This window comes from Condylura cristata, unplaced genomic scaffold (genome assembly GCF_000260355.1).
Source record: "Condylura cristata isolate star-nosed mole 26May11 unplaced genomic scaffold, ConCri1.0 scaffold00031, whole genome shotgun sequence".
Lineage (NCBI taxonomy): Eukaryota > Metazoa > Chordata > Mammalia > Eulipotyphla > Talpidae > Condylura > Condylura cristata.
Window position 1 is genome coordinate 6,901,795 of NW_004567132.1, and position 17,753 is coordinate 6,919,547.

General features: G+C 35.7%; 1 protein-coding gene across 1 annotated transcript in view; it reads left to right on the forward strand.

The window, feature by feature from the left end:
• The window catches only part of PAPOLG (poly(A) polymerase gamma), a 32,102-nt gene extending 15,126 nt beyond the window's left edge, over nt 1-16,976 (forward strand). Inside the window, exons 9-22 of the mRNA XM_004691423.2 lie at nt 2,212-2,350; nt 2,911-2,983; nt 4,046-4,166; nt 4,513-4,597; nt 4,964-5,017; nt 7,092-7,211; nt 7,654-7,763; nt 9,933-10,054; nt 10,294-10,469; nt 10,849-10,937; nt 11,075-11,295; nt 11,782-11,847; nt 12,299-12,355; nt 13,860-16,976. Coding sequence (XP_004691480.1) covers nt 2,212-2,350; nt 2,911-2,983; nt 4,046-4,166; nt 4,513-4,597; nt 4,964-5,017; nt 7,092-7,211; nt 7,654-7,763; nt 9,933-10,054; nt 10,294-10,469; nt 10,849-10,937; nt 11,075-11,295; nt 11,782-11,847; nt 12,299-12,355; nt 13,860-13,958 — 1,532 coding nt within the window. The 3' untranslated portion in view covers nt 13,959-16,976. The remainder of the gene's footprint in view (nt 1-2,211; nt 2,351-2,910; nt 2,984-4,045; nt 4,167-4,512; nt 4,598-4,963; nt 5,018-7,091; nt 7,212-7,653; nt 7,764-9,932; nt 10,055-10,293; nt 10,470-10,848; nt 10,938-11,074; nt 11,296-11,781; nt 11,848-12,298; nt 12,356-13,859) is intronic.
• Nucleotides 16,977-17,753: the final 777 nt, after the last annotated feature.

Here is a 17,753-nt window from a genome sequence, read left to right on the forward strand (position 1 = left end):
GCAGGTTAAAGCACAGCACTAAGAAGCTAAAGCCACTTCCACATGCGTTCGATTCCCGCCTGCCCCGGAGGTGACCACATGGCATGGCAGACCTCTCCTGACCCGCCCGCTGCTCCCCTCAGCAGTGTACTTCGTCGATCTGCCTGTTCTGCTCCCCACTCTCTCTGGTGAAGCCTCTCGCCGCTCCTGAGCCTCTGGCCTGTACCCCAGTTCTGCATGTACAAATAAATAAATCTTTAAAAAAAAAATAGAAAAAATACAAGCGGCTTTCCTGACAACCTAATATTTTTAACTTGGTTTTTACCTTACAACACTCTTCTAATGAGTCCTAGAGCTATATTAGTATATATAGTATATGGCTCATAAAAGTCCCAGTCCTGCTCTGGCACAGCACATTTTGTGTTATTTGTAGCTACATGTAAGTAGTGCTGAACTTCTGGCACAGGTTTTACATAGTCTAAAACAGTGCTGGCCACTAAACTCTATGGAAATGTTTCATATCTGTTGTCTAATATAGTAACAAGGTGACTGTTTAGCTCCTGAAATGTGCCCCTGAGAAACTAAATGTTCCAGTGTTACTAGTTTTAGTGAACTTAAATTTAAAATTAAATGGTACCTAAAAGGGGTTGAAAATATATCCACTTAAACATACATGCATAGCAGCATTTTTCATAATAGTTCAAAAATGGAAACAATCACATGTCCACAAACTGTTGAATGGATAAACAAAATGTGGTATACTGTACTATAGAATATTACTTGGCAATAGAAGGGAATAAAATACTGATATCATGATAAAATACATCTGAATGCAGAAGTCATAGCAGTCAGATGTACTAAGAACCATTGATTTTTATATTTTAAATGGGTGAATCTTATGTATGTGAATGATTATAAAATTATTACAGAAAGTTAGCCACATATGACTTGTGCCACCATATTGGACATCTAAAAAGACTTTAAGCCAGTAAAATTGGTCCTTATTCTCTCTCAAGTGTTTTGTATGGTCAGGAGAAAGTAATTTTAAAAAAAAATTTATTTATGCATACAAGAGCTAGGGTGTAGGCCAGAGGTGTGGGGTAAATGGCAGGTGAGAGAATTCACCAGAGACAGGATGGGGAGCAGAACAGACCAGTTCACTGAAATACACTGCTGAAAACAGCAGTGGGTGAGTGAGAGAGGAGAGGTCTGTTGTGCTATGTGGGTCACCTTGGCCGGGGATCAAACCTGCTACGGAGAGCTTTGTAGTGCTAAGACTTAACCCCAAGCGCCACCAGGGAAGCCCAAGAGAAGGTAATTTGCAATGAAAGGACAACATGAACAATTTGTTTTGCCTTACATATTAAATTAAATACCATGTTTCGTCATTTCTTAGATGCGTATTTTTCATATTCAGTATAGCCAAAATGGAGATTTTCTTTTATTCTCTTAAATGGATGTAAAATAATGCCGTATAGGGCCCTCCCTGGTGGCGCAGCGGGTTAAAGCACAGCACTGAGAATCTAAAGCCGCTTCCTCATGAGTTCGATTCCCGCCTGCCCCGGAGGTGACCACATGGCGTGGCAGACCTCTCCTGACCCGCCCGCTGCTCCCCTCTGCAGTGTACTTCCTCGATCTGCCTGTTCTGTTTCCCACTTTGTGTCTGGTGAAACCTCTCACCGCCCCTGAACCTCTGGCCTGTACCCCGTTCTGTATGCACAAATAAATCTTTAAAAAAATAATAAATAATGCCGTATTATATAATTGAGGGGCATCTTAGATTTGATAAAATATGTTATGCTATTTTATACATTGCTGTAAAAAAAAGTGAGTAGTGATACTAACAGTATATGGTACTTTCTGGAGAAGTGGGTAAATTCTGGCAGAATATTGGTTAGTCTTCAACTTTACACTTCAATTTTAAAATACTAGAAGGAGAGAAATTTCAATGTTGTCTATCTGTAGGGCCCAGTTGGGCAGTCAGACCTGAGGCAGGAAACTGAGGTGTCTGTACTGGAAGGTTCAAGCAGGAGGGTAATAATGAGCAGCTTATGGTTCACTAATAAGACAGTGGACCTTCCATGAATGTTTGCTTGTTTATTTTAATGTTATTCCTGTAAGGAGAGAGTTTTAACCACAGCATTAGAAGGGAGGTTATCCTGCTCTTTATGGTTGAATGTAATGGATAGTAAGTCCTAAGGATAATTAATAAAGTTATTATTAATTTCCTAGGACGTGGTATTTATTCCAACATGCTGGGATTCCTTGGTGGTGTTTCTTGGGCAATGCTAGTTGCAAGAACTTGCCAGTTGTATCCAAATGCAGCAGCTTCTACTTTAGTTCATAAATTCTTTTTAGTTTTTTCCAAGTGGTAAGTATTTATATACATACTTACATTAACCTCTCACTATATGTAAACTTGTTGCAAATTAAGAGCTATATATAGACTTTCTATTTTTTTTTTTTACATTCTTTTTTAATTAAAAAGTTATAAACAACACATTTGTGGCAGTGATGGGTCAAAAAGTACAGCAGTTTTTCTGAATAGGTGGGCCTTTAGTTTGAGAGAGTGACCATAATAAATTTGGCCCTTCCCTTTATTGGCCATGTAGAGGTTGTTTACTATTTCTTCATATATAAAATGGAGAAAATAATCCTTGCTTTGCATGGATTTATTAGAAGTATTCTCAGTAAATGTTAGCTAGTGGTATTAATAAATCAATATTAAATCCATAAACACAGATAAGAAGGGAAAAACTCAATCATAAATTTATTACGGTTAATAGGAAGATAATATTTGCCCTTTCAAAGGACACTGCTTTAAAATAACCAGTGTTACTTTTTTTTTCTTTTTATCCAAAGTCTATAACATTTCTTATAGTGCTTATGAAGTAAGGTCCTATGTGAGTTAATTTACCTTCTTCATGTTAGGGAATGGCCAAATCCTGTGCTGCTGAAACAACCAGAAGAAAGCAATTTGAATTTGCCAGTTTGGGATCCTCGGGTATGTGACTTACTAAGGAATGTCATTAAACCTTTTAAGAAAAGGTGGTTCCTCTGAATTACAATCTACATAAAAATCTACCTATCCCTGATCAACTTCCTTTTGTATAACTACAGTGCTTTTCTTCTTCCTGCTTTGTTTTTTTGGTTCAGATGATGTGTATCACCAAGTCTGATCCAAATGTTACATCATTAAAAATCATGTAACTGGATGGAGCTGGAAGGGATCATGCATAGTGAAATAAGCCAGAAAGAAAAAGAAAAAATACCAAATGGTTTCACTCATAGCAGGAGCATAAAGGACCAGGGGAGAAAATAATGAACTATATGCCAGAGACATTTTATAGGGAATTGGTGGGAGAGGGCAGTGCACTAGACTATGGTGATGGCACACGGATGATTTGGTGATGGGAAGCCCATGGAGATTACAACTGAGATGGGAAAAGGCACAAAATGATGTAAAAACAAACTATCATATTAAAATTTTAAAAATTGATAAAAAAAAACTCATTCATATTAAGACTGACTGGGTATATCAACAGAAATGGCATAACCCACTAACAACTGTCTTACAAGTAGTTACTTATAATGTTAAGATTTATTTCGCAGCAGAATTTAAAGCAGATTCATGGTTCCAAATAGGGTAACTTGTATTCACCTTGCATTTTAATTTGCTTTTAGAGTGAGTGCTCAGTCTCCGAGTAACCCAGGGGAAGTCCTCTATTGATTGAATGTAGAAAGAGGACTGAGAACTATTGGGCCCAGTAATCCCTTGGCTGCTATACTACCATATTTCCTTGGTTCTGAATGACCATTTTTATATGCATGCCATCAATTTACTAGCTTCTTAGGGAAAAAATAAACCACAGAATTTCCTTTGATTTTTGTCAGAGTCATCTGACTTAAGAACATTTAAATGTAGTTGGGGAGGGGAAATTTGCTCCTAAAATTGAGGAAATGTAGTATTAAATTTATATTTCATATTCTTCAGACTTTTGGGGAAATGAAGTGAGGACAACTGAAATAGGAGAATAGATCAATTATTCTGCTTCTAATTTCACAGGTAAATCCATCAGATAGGTATCATCTCATGCCCATAATCACCCCTGCCTACCCACAACAGAATTCTACGTATAATGTGTCCACATCAACTCGAACAGTAATGGTAGAAGAATTTAAACAAGGTAAACCTGTTGGCCCTATTGCCCCTTACATATTTCGCCAAGATCTTGGTTGACAGTTTTATTCTTTATGCTGTGATGGATTTGGCAAGTTTATATAAAGTTTATATCTATTAGTTCTAAAAATTCTTCAAATGCTTGGTTTTCCAAAATACATGATATTGAAAGCCAAAATTGAGCCAGTCCAAACTAGTAGAAATTGATTTTTGTGTTCTGAAAAAAGAACATAAAACATTCACACCTTTTTTTAATTCAAGAACTTGATGGGGTGAGAAGTTTTGGGAGTAGCGTGATAAGAAAGTTGATAATGTAAGGTCACTATTCAAAATTAATCTCTCTTTTAATTTAGGCCTTGCAGTCACAGATGAAATTCTTCAGGGGAAATCAGATTGGTCCAAACTGCTTGAACCACCAAATTTTTTTCAGAAGTATAGGTATTTGAAATTTCCTTTATTTTGTGTGTATATTTAATAATGCATGATGGGTGAAAGTTGTCCCTGTATCTGTATTTCAAATGAAATAGAGCATCGATTAGCAGAAACCCTAATTGATAAGTTTCTATATTGTAGTAGTAATTGACCCAATACTAGGTTTTTTGATTTTGGTAAACTATTGATTGGAACATCTACAATTTATTTTGTGAAAACAGGATAACATTTTAATTTTCATGAACTATGTGTCTACATCAGTTTTTTGTTGTTATTTATTGGGAAAAAGGGAGAAAAAATAATGATGGAAAGATGGGACCTAACAATGTTTCTGGCTTTTCCCCCCTGACTGTTGCTGAAAATTCTTTATAGACATTATATAGTATTGACTGCCAGTGCATCAACAGAAGAAAACCATCTAGAGTGGTAAGACTTAAATTTTAAGTTCTTTACTTTGTGATAGTAACATATTTACATGGTACCTTGCCATTTATGAAAAACCCTTAGTTTTCAAAATTAAGTCAAATTAGTGGCTGTTGCATGTGATATGTTTAAGAAATAGCATCAAATTAAGATTTCAGGGTCCTCCCTGGTGGCACATTGGGTTAAGGCACAGCACTATGAAGCTAGCCGCAGCCACTTCAGCACGAGTTCAATCCCTGACCAGGGAGGTGACCCACATGGCGTGGCAGACCTCTCCTGATCTGCCTGCTGCTCCTCTCAGCAGTGTACTTTTGTCAGTCTGCCTGTTCTGTTCCCCACACTGTCTCTGGTGAATCCACCACTCCTGTACCTCTGGCCTCTACCCCAGTTCTATATGCATAAAATAAAATGCATTCATTTTTCACTTCAAAAGTTTTAACACCTATAATAATTGATTATTAAAGATACCCTGGAAAGAATTCTTTCACTAAATGGAGTACTACTCATTTCTAGATTAAGGATCAGGAAACTATTGCTGGAGCCAAATCTAGTCTTTCCATTCATCTTTAAAAATAAAGTTTTATTGGAACACTGCCCCCCTTGTATATGTTATCAGTGACTGCTTCCATTTTTTTTAAGGTATTACTTATTTTTGCATAGAAGAACTGGGGTGTAGGCCAGAGGTACTGAAGATGAGAGGGTTTACCAGAGACAGTGGGGAGCAAAACAGGCAAATCTACTGAAATAGACTGCTGAGGGGAGCAGTGGGTGAGCCAGAAGAGGTCTGATGTGCCATATTGGTCAGCTCCCTTGCCATACGTTGAAGTCATGCCACAGTGGCTGGTTATAGCTTGATAGCACTTTGCCATCAGGGAGGCCCTGAAATAGCTTATTAACTACCACTTGGTATTTTAAACTGAAAGTGCTTTTTTTTTTTTTTTTTTAATGAAACACATAGAATAACTGGGGTGTAGGCCTGAGCTGCAGGTTGGGGGTGAGAAGTGAGAGGATTCACCAGAGATAGAAGAGCAGAGCGGGCAGATTTACAGAAATACACTGCCAAGGGGAGCAGCGGGTGAGACAGGAGGGGTCTGCTTTGCCATATGTGGCTTGGCTTCCTGGCAGGGATTGAACTCAGGGCATAGTGGTGTTAGTGTTGAAACTTAAAACCGGCCACCAGAATGCAAACTAGTACAACCACTATGGAAAACTGTGTGAAGGTTCCTCAAACTGCTTAACATGGAGCTTCCCTACTACCCAGCAATGCCACTCCTAGGTATCTACCCAAAAGACACAAAAACACTGATTCAAAAAGATACCTGCACCCCTATGTTTATTGCTGCTTTATTTACAATTGGAAATACATGGAAGCAACCCAAATGCCCAAAAGTAGGTGACTGGATTAAAAAAGATATGGTACATATACACAATGGATATTCACTCAGCAACCAAAAAAAAGAAACACATGTGTTTTGCAGCAACTTGGATGGAGCTGGAAAAAATCATGCTCAGTGAGATAAGCCAGAAAGATAAAGAAAAATACCGGATGGTTTCGCTCATAGCAGGAGTATAATGGACCAGGCGAGAAAATAATAAGAATAATGAACAGCCATATACCAGAGACATTTTATGGGGGTGGGATGGGGAATTCAAAATGGTGGGGGGAGGGAAGTGCACTGGACTATGGTGATGGCACATGGGTGACTTGGTGATGGGAAATCCACGGGGATTACAATTGAGATGAAAAAAAAATGTACAAAATGTAAAAATAAACAATTATATTATTTTAAAAAAAACCCCTAGGCCACTAGGGAGTTCCAAAAACAGTTCCTCTTAAGGGAAAACACAAACTCCTTAGTTACTTGTCATTTACTTTTATGGTTTATGTTTTTTTTTTAATGGAATTAGCATTGATTTCAATCATTTAAACAGAATTTTAAATAGAGTGTATAACATGTTGAATTTTTTAAAAATTAATAAAAAATTAAAAATAAGGCATAATATCTAATAAGCTATTTGGCTTATTTGGATGTAGTTCCAAGTTTAATGTGGAAAATTCTTGTCTGTTGTCTTGTAGGGTTGGATTAGTAGAATCAAAAATACGTGTGCTTGTTGGAAACTTGGAACGGAATGAATTTATTACTCTTGCTCATGTAAATCCCCAATCATTTCCAGGAAATAAGGAACATCATAAAGAGTAAGTTAACTGTTTTTAATAGTACAGTTCTTAAATAATATTATTTGCCATATGTATTGTTTAAGGTCAGTTGTGAGGTTATTGTTTAATAGGCTTTGATGGAGAGAAGATACATTTTGAGTGTAAGTGGTTGTCATTAAAACTTAAGTACATGCTATGTTGGTAGTCCACAGCACCCTACCCAAAGCTCTTCACACAATATTTGGAGATTTTTAAAGTCTATATTTATAGTAAGTCATTTCAGCTCATTTCATCATCTTTATAGCAACACAGGTTATCTCACCTGTGTCCTGGATATCAGTTTTGAGAATTTGGCCATTTTCAATATATATTGAAATTTATATTTAAGGTTCAATAGAGACCTAATTTATATTACTAATGACCAAATAACATCTGTAAAATTATAACAAATTAATGGAAATTCTTAAATTTTACTTTATAGCAACAATTATGTATCAATGTGGTTCCTCGGGATAATTTTTCGGAGAGTAGAAAATGCAGAAAGTGTTAACATAGACCTGACATATGATATACAGTCATTTACTGATACAGGTAAGACTTTGTTATCGTGAAGGTATGGTTCGCAACCTGCCTATGGCTGCATATTTTAAAGTTCCACAATTGGTTAGATGAATATGTACATCTATATTATGGAAATCTGTGTTGGTATTTTTAGAATTAAAGACATGATGAAACAATTTCCAATACATACTAAGTCAGGGTAGAGGGGGCAGGTGAAAATTGCCAAAGAATGTGTGCTTTGTGCTGTCATTTATATAAGTAAAAAATAATGCATGCATGTCTGCTTATAAGTACATAGATTGGTTTAGAAGAATACATGATTTTAAAAATAGAAACTGGTAAAAAGTTATTTCTAGATCAAGGAACCAGATATGTCTAGAAGATGGGTGTGGAGTCTTCTATATATTTCTGATCTCTCTGAGTGTTCTGCCATGTAAACATATTACCTATTTTAAAACAAAGTAAATTATAAGGTGAACTTTCTGGTGGCGCAAGCATTTAATTCTCAGCACTGTGACTCAGTCCGTACCTCTGGCTACATCCAAGTTCATGTATGCATAAATAAAAACTAAGTCTTTAAAAAAAAGAAGGAAAGATCACCAGTGTGGGTTGCTGACTGTGTTTCAGAAGTAGTGAAGAGGATGCCTTTTGCATATAGCTCCCTAGTAACACTGCTTTGGACTATCTTAACATATTTGGAGTAGTCTTAATGTGGAGTAGTGGACAGTCATATTATTACTATTCTTGGTTTTGCTAGTGTGAGCTTTTATAAATTCTTTTAAACTGGCCCTCACATCATGAAAATACAGATTCATGTACTTACCCATCATGCTTATGAAAACAAGACTCTAGGAGATTAAATAATTTACCACATTTTATAGTAATGTGCAAATGAAGCTTCTCATCCTCATCCCTGTCTTCAGAAAATTTATAATGTAATTTTTTTCCCCAAAGATTTATTTATTTATACATATAAGAACTGGATAACAGGCCAGGGGTGCAGGAGGGATAAGAGGATTCACCAGTGACAGAGTGGGGAGCAGAACAGGCAGATTTACTGAAGAAATAGCAAACAAACAAAAGACTGAATGGAAGAGCAGGCGGGTCAGGAGAAGTCTGCCACACCGCGTGGATCACCTACCCTACCAGGGGTCAGATTCGTTCTACAGTGGCTGTGGATAGCTTCATAGTGCTGTGCTTTAATCAGTTGCACCACCAGGGAGGGCTGTAATCTACTTAATCACAGAAAACATACATTAAGTAATTTACGTGGTAGTTTAAAAAACTGATTTTCTTATAAGATGTGAAGAATCCTAGAATGGGAATCCAGAGTTTTGATCTAGCAAGGTTTTTAGGGTCATTAAGCCTCATTTCCCTACCTGAAAAATAAAAATGTACTTCTAGGTGGTTTCCAATGTCTGATGTTCTTTGAATTCTTTTATTTTTTTAGTAAAGATTTATTTGTGCATACAGAACTGGGGTACAGGCCAGAGGTACAAGAAAGGAGAGGATTCACCAGAGACAGAGTGGGAAGCACAACAGGCCGATGTAGTGAAATACATTGCTGATCGGAATAGTGGGCTGGCTAGCCAGGAGAGGTCTGCCACACTGTGGGTCACCTCCCTGGCTGGGGATCTAACTTGTGCTGCAGTGGCTACAACAGATTTATAGTGCTGCGCTTTAACCCATTGAGCCACCAGGGAGGGCCCTGATGTTCTTTGAATTCTGAATTTTTAAAAAGCTACATGAAAGAGAAATGCTTGAGTTGCATCTTGGTTGTTGTTATAAAGAAGAGACTGAGAAGAGATACCTTTTGGACAAACAAAATGTGGAGGGGGGAGAGGAGAATCCTTTTTAAAATACATTTATCTTGGCCCTCCCTGGTGGTGCAGCAGGTTAAAAGCACAGCACTGTGAAGCTATCCACACCTACTGCAGCGTGAGTTCAATCCCCAGATAGCCAGGGAGCTGACCCACATGACTCAGCAGACCTCTCCTGTCTTGCCCATTGCTCCCCTCAGCAGTGCATTTCAGTACATCTGCCTGTTGTGCTCCCCACTCTGTCTCTGGTGAATCCATTCAGCACTGTCATCTCTGGCCAATACCCCAGTTTTTTTATGCATTAAAAAAATCCTCAAAAAGTAGAAGAGAAGTTGGTTGAGATAGAAGTTTCCCACTTAACATATTGACATTGTTACAGTGTACAGACAAGCAAACAATATAAACATGCTAAAGGAGGGAATGAAAATTGAAGCAACTCATGTTAAAAAAAAACAGCTTCATCACTATCTTCCAGCAGAAATTCTTCAAAAGAAGAAGAAGGTAAGTTTGTAAAGTTAACTGTCCATTGTAGTTTTATATGATCCTGGGACTAAATTTGCATTCTCACAGCTTCAAAGCTGTTGAGTGGAAAGAGGAAAGTTATACAGCTAATTCAATCTTAAGACTAAAACACCACCTTCATTAATCACAAAAGAATTGTTTTATATGTTCTTCAGAATTGAAATCATCATTTCTTTGTTTTGAAATCCTGAGATTTCAGAGTTTTCTCTCTCTTTCAGCAAAGTCTTTCTGATGTCAGTCGGAGTTCCAGTGGACTTCAATCCAAAAGACCATCTCTGGATACCAATTGTTTGGATAGCTCCAGAGATACTGATAACGGGACACCTTTTAATTCTCCAGTGTCTACAAACAAACCTTCCAAGCCTGATAGTCCTTCTGCAGGAGAAGCCGAAAGGTCTGTATTTCAAGATTTTCCTTTCAATCTTACATTATTTGAAGGTAATGTAAACTTTTGTGTACCTTTGCAAAATTCCCTTTTTTAATTGTTACAAGGTTTTATCAGTTGCTAATCAGCTTCTTGTTTAGAAATACTTTATATTTTACTCTTGTCCTGTGGGACAGTATATGATTATGAATATGTGAGATTAAATACAGAAATGCACAGGTATTCTGTTTAGTTTTTTTTTCTCTTGTAAATCCATACTTTGGTCTTGCTATTTCCCTCCTTTTTCTTCCATGAAATGTTAAAATAGGTACTCAAAAGACATATTCTAAATGTTTTAAGTGTTTTTAAATTAGTATTTAAATCACTTAGTGATAACTTTTTTTAATAGGAGTAGTCCTGAGTCTGCTGTTGTAATTGTGGAAAAGCCACTGGGTGTCCCACCAGCTCAAGGACTATCTATTCCAGTCATTGGTGCAAGTAGGTATCTAAATTTTTGTTGGTAATGATTCTACTACAAATATACATAATTATATTTACAATGGGATAGGACCTGGGTGGTTTGGTGGAGGCTAATAAAATTTAAAAATAGAAATAACTTTTTTCCTTCATTTCAGAAGTTGACTCTGTAGTAAAAACTGTATCATCTCCAGCTGTGTGCACAATTCCTACGGTAGTAGGACGCAATGTCATTCCTAGAATCACAACATCCCACAATCCTGCCCAGGGACAGCCACATCTAAATGGAATGTCAAATATAACTAAGAATGTTACACCAAAGAGATCCCACTCCCCATCCTTAGATGGATCATCTAAGAGGTTGAAAGACATAGAAAAGGTAAAGTTATGACTTAATGGTAATTCAGTAACTGATTATTTTAAATTAAAATAGTACTAAAGAAACCACTCTCATTCTGTTGAGTTTTAACTATTTAATAAGATTATCTACCCAAACCCTAAAACAATAGTATTAATTGTTCATCCTAAATTCAAATTATTAATGTGTCTGAAAAAGTTAAGTCAAACTTAAAAGTACACACAAGTCATTACTGGTGTAACTAAATAGTTATATTTTTTGTACTATAATTTGATTTCCTCTACCTCCAGTAGGTGGTGGTAAAACAGTTTGTTATAATCTAAATTGATTTAACCAAAAAGATCAGTCAAACTGTAGAATTTAAGGGTAGCAGTGGAATTCTATTCCCTCACCAGCTGTGTTTTGGTAGCTTTTGATAATAGCCTAGTGAGTAGTTTTCTTAGTTTATATGGATCTGTATGGTTTTGTAGGTACATATAGCAACTCACTGTAATGTTTACATTTTAGTTTATTCAGCTCGAATCAACATTTAAGGACTCGCGTGCTACCGAAGATAGAAAAAGGAAATCAATGGTGAGCATAGTAATAGGGTGGTTTAAAATACTTACTTTTTTTTTTTTTTTTAAAGATTTATTTATTTATTTATTTGTACAGAACTGGGGTACAGGCAGAGATGCAGAGGGTGAGAGGCTTCACCAGAGACAGAGCAGGGAGCAGAACAGGCAGATGGACAAAGTACACTGCTGAGGGGAGCAGCGGGCGGGTCAGGAGAGGTCTGCCGCCATGTGGATCTCCTCCGGGGCAGGCGGGGATCGAACTCATGCAGAGGTGGCTTAAGCTTCTTAGTGCTGTGCTGTGCTTTAACCCGCTGCGCCACCAGGGAGGGCCTAAAATACTTACTTTTAAGGAGCTGTAATCTATATCCCAAAGCGGATCATGCTTTGGTTCTGTGTTAATTCATATAGAAATAAATATTTGCATATCAGAAAGAAAGTTTTCACGTCCATATTTCTTCTGATTTTAGGATGCCATAGGAGGAGAATGTATGCCAATTCCAACTATTGATACATCACGTAAAAAGGTAACAGTCTTTTTCATAGATAAAACACATAAATCAAAATTCATAGATAATTTACCCCTACAAGAAGCTTATTTGAAAGTGTAGCATTTGATGAAGTAAAAGAGTAAGATTTTGCCCTTTTCCTTAAAGATCAGAAGTAAAATTGGGGGTTGGGGATGGAAGAAGCGAACAAACTGTATGGTTCTAAATATATGTACTGCAAAAACCTAGAAAAGGAAGTAATTTAAAATTTCACAATTTAGTGAGTTTATGTTCAACCTCTAAGTTTTTAATTGTTGTAGAAACAATTTTGTGCCCAGCACAGTAGTTTCTGACTAAACTTTAATAATACTGGTCAGAATTGGGTACAACTGCTTACTGTCAATATCTAGGTTTGGAGCCACACTTAACTAGTATTTTGGATAAGCCAAAATGTAGTGGTGTAGGTAGAAAGTATTTTTAAAACTTGAGCATAGAGTTCCTAAACCTCGATTAAAAATTTTTTTTCAAAGACTTGCCATTGAAACAAATAATATAATATTACTAAGCATGATAAGCTAATAAGCAGTTGCTGAACCATCAGACTTGTGTAAATGAGAAAAAGCCCTTCTTTGAGAGTTTCTAGTAACAGCCTATTTTTACAAAACCCTCATTAAAGAACAAAGAGCTTCTCATCACAACTAACTGTCCACATGCCCGTTTCCCTAGGCTGTATTGCTCATTCTAAAGCAGAATAGAATGTACCTTCAAATTTTCTATTATTAGTTGTAAAATTTATGAAATTTCTCTTTTAATGTAATAGTGAATTACAAAGTATATGGGTATTATGATTACATGTGATGTTAGAATAAAATTAATTTGAGATGTATATTAAAGTATCAAAGAGTGAAATGAAATGTCTGAGTTGTGCATAAAAGACATAAGCCAAACATGGCAAAATTGTAATGTCTGAATCTTGGGTTGTGGCATTTAAATATTCATCTCTGTTTTCCACTTTTATGTGTGTCTCAGTTTTCCATGATCTTTAAATTGATGGTATGATACACATATTTATTTAGCCAGTGTACTAGAGATTTAACTTTTGCTATCATCTCTTGACAAGAAACATGATTTCCCATTGTATAACTATCTGTATATCATGTTTTCTTCTATAACACACATATATCTCTGACCTTATACCCCAAAGTTTTCTGTTTAATGACCTGTGTGCTTATTTCTCTTTATCATTGGCTGACTTTGAGGACTATATAAATCTTTATGCATTTCTTAGTCCAGAGTGGCAACTGATTTAACAAAGGCCTCTTTCCTGTACATACTACTCCAATTTCTACTGCTTTTTCCCCAAAGCTGTCCCTCTACTTTTCACCTCTGTTAAAGAAAAGCTTGCCATGTTGAAAATATTCATTAGTCAGTGTGAGTGTTTAGAAACTTAAAGGATTTGGAAAAACTTAGTTTGTGACTGATATCTATTTGGACCTATTCTATAATATGTAGTGGTTTTTGCTTCTCTGTTTCTTTCTAATAGAGACTACCCAGTAAAGAACTACCAGATTCATCATCTCCAGTTCCAGCAAATAAGATCCGTGTCATCAAAAATTCCATTCGACTGACCCTTAATCGGTAAAAGCAGTGCTGCCTCACTCAAGTGAATATGCAATCCTTTAGTGACATAGATGCAACCACTTTTTTTTTTTTAATATAAGTGGTTGTCATACATAAAATAAGGTGAAAGTTACAGTCATCAGCCTAACAACTTGAAGTGGTTTTTGAACTCTCACACTTTGACCTGCAGATGCTGTAGCGTTCTCTGATTGGTTGCTACATACAGTTCTCTGAGGATCACCTCTATCAAATTGTCATGTACAATATTATGGCTTTGCGTTGGAGGTTTTATTGCCTTAACTTTCGATGCTTGTTTCTCTTATGGGAACTAGTTCTTGGCTACTTGGACACTGATTTAAAGAAGTCCTGAACTTTTTTTTTCTTTATTTTTTATAAGTCTTATGTTGTAATCATTGTATAAAACTGAAAAAGTTGAAAACAACAACAAAAAAAAGTCTTGTAATTTTCCACCTGTTAACACATTTACTTTAGCGTTGAAGCCACTTTGTGAAACCTGAGATGAATGTGAGGTATCTTTTCTGTTTTTCTCATTTGTGTAGATGTACTTAATATCTTTTCTGTTGATTTAAATTATTTTTTTTCCAGATTGGCACATAGAATATTTAAATTTTTTTTTTTTTTTTTTTGTGCCTTTCTGTCCAGATGTTGCATAGCTACCAGGGAGGTTTAGTCCAGTGATTACATAAGAGTTGGGCACCATAAATTCTCTGTATTTTGCCTCCCATGGAGGCCTTCGAAATGCATCTTTATTAAGAATCAAAATATAACCAGGATACTGAAAGTCAGTATATGAATGGTGAAATTATTACCTAACCTATCTCATGCCATTCTTGTTAGTTGACTGGTATTTTTTACTGAGGAGCAGTTCATTCCAGTGTCAATAAAAACATACCATAAAGTATGGCAAACTTGTATTTTTGAGGTGTAAAATTAACTTGGCATGATAATTCCTGACCGTAACTTGCCCCACAACTTCAAACAGTTTCTTCATGAACTAGGCATGCAGAAGTAAGCAGTGGATTTTACTGAAACCTACAGGCATTTTTGAATGACATTGTTACCAACCATGAATTGGCTCAGGACCTTTGTAATTTTTATTTAACTATATGAGTTGTCATTTTTTACACTGCTTTTTTCAGTGCATTTCTTAATATTTTTTAAGTTTCATGAACGCATGCTCAGTTTACCAAAATCCATGACCATGTAATTCTTATTGTAATATGTTGATTCAGTGTTTTGTAAATGAAGTCGTATGTATTTTCAGAGTATTTTTGTATGTAATGTAAGATACCATCTTTTCAAAGAGAAAACTTTAAAAACTTTACTGTCTCTCTTTAGTCCAATTTTTTTAATATGGGTTATGCTTGAATTATTATTAAAATGTATAGATTGCACAGCAGGGTTACTGGTGTATATATACTAAACCTTTTTCAGCTTTCACTCAGCAATTAGTGGTGTGGGAAAACACAAAATGGTACATTTAAATAGTACTGAGACATACTTGGTGTTGTGTATTTCATAGGATTCATGGGATACCATTTAGCCCACAGAGTAATAGTAGTCCATTTTTTCTTGCAAACCTTTTACCACTGAGTTAGTTGAATTCTGATGGTCAGAGAGCAGTATCTTTCTTCTCCCACTCTTGTTTTCTGATCCTGGGATCTCCCAAAGTGGGAATTCTAAGTGTTTAAATTTCATAAAGTAGAGCTTCTTAGAAGTAAAGAGGAACAAGGAAAAAAATAATATTCCATTCATTTTTCACATAGCAAAAGACAGAATGATGTCACAACCAAGTTGTAGGTTCCTTGGAAAGCTTTCTCTTTAACTGACACTATTCCTTTATTCAAACTTTTGAGATATGTTCTACAGATACTCTACATGAGCAAAGGTGAGTTATTATGAAGACTGAGTAACTATAGCTTGACTTCAAACTTTAAAAACATATTAAGGAATTTGATTAAATTTTATATGTGCATTGTGTTTGGAGTTCTGTGTTTAATGCCTATTATCCCTGTTTTTTAGTCCTCAAAGTTTCTTCCAGGGATCCTTATACATCCATGTTTTACCATATTATATAAACAGATTCTTAGAGTGACTAATGGAGTTTTCTTTTAATAAGAAAGCAATAAGCCTGTCATTGTGTCATTGTGTAGTTGTTTCTCTTGTTCTAAGGGCCTATTGAACATGGTGTTAACACATGGTCAATGGCTCAACATGAGACATGTCAAAGACAGCACTCAACCTATTTGGTAGCCGGATGGAGAATTGTGAAATGCTTTTGAGATGGTGGGTTTGGTCACAAATGACAGCCTTTTTCTTTCCTGAACATTAGGATAGATTACCTTCAATAGTCAGATAAACTTCAATATGTAAACATGTTCATTTTCACAAGGATGTTAAATTTTAATATGCTTATTTTCCAGGGACTGACTTCTGAAAAATTGTATGTGACAAAAGAAAATAATCTGTTTAAACATAGGAACTTAGTCATTATTTGAAAGATAGGGACATGGCTTAAAACCTTGTAAAACTGAGGGGAAATGTATTTTAAAAGACTATACAACAAAAATAACTGTTTCTTTAGGCAACAATTTAGTGACATTAAAATACTTAAGCAATTAAATAAAAGATGGACAGTGTTGAAATGGTAAACTCATTTTCCACTGTACTCCACAGATTTGAAATAGGAGTTCTAACTTGGAAATCATGAAGCCTAAGGCAATCCTTTGTGAATGTATCATCAGGAGTTTTTGTTTATATCCATTATTTTTATTTTTTTTTATTTTTGGATTGGGAAAGGAGATTTTCAAGCTTCTCAAAGTTGCTTATTCCACAACCCAACTCCTTATCACCTCTCCTTTAAAAATGGGGTTAGGAACCACAGCTGTCCAGGATTGAATAATCCTCAACTCTAAAATTTTTTCTATATTTCTGAAAGTGTACTCTCTCTTAATGGACTGATGGAAGACTCAATCAATCAGGTCTCCAATTTATCTTCAATTTTCTTTATGTATCTCAGATTAAGCATCAGTATTTCAAAAAATGCTAACTATTGGGTTTATAAATGTTCTCATGTTTACTTAGGTTCATTAGCAGGGTCAAAGTTGTGCTCAGCAAACTTCAGCCTAAGATTGATCAGATTAGAATATTTTAGCATGATCACTAGAAAGGGGGGGAAAAGCAAATCATTTAAGATCCTAACCTTTTGATTTCAGTAGCATTACAATTCTGTCTTGTTCCTTCAAGTTGTAGTTCAGGTCAGAGCAGACGGAACAGACTAGTAAATAGAATTTTAGTTTAAAAAACAATAAATTATGTGTGTGTTTAAACAATGAACTATTAAGTCTTCCAAAACTTAGAATCATGATAGTGAGAACTAATGCAGATTAATGGAAGGAAACTGGTCTCAATGATGGTAACTATTTTTCTAGGATTTGTTTTTTAACTGTGCAAGGTCCTATTTACAAACTCCCTATTTTTTCTGAAATTATTTTTCTAATTATATATTTGAGATTAGTTGAACATAAGGTTATCAAACTTCCTAGCTATCATTTTAAGCTACTACTACACAAAAACCCATTATCTTATGAAGTATATAGGCTCTCTTTGAGGTAAATGGTGCTACATCACTCCACAGTATTATATAAAATGAGTGCAACTGCCATTCCTTTCTAGATAGCTGTTTGTGTCGTTATTTTTCTTTCCTGTCTTTTATTTGGATTGTCTTATTTCTTAGTTGTACACATGAATCTCACTGTTTGTCTGGAATAAGTAATGAAATAAATGTGCTTTGATA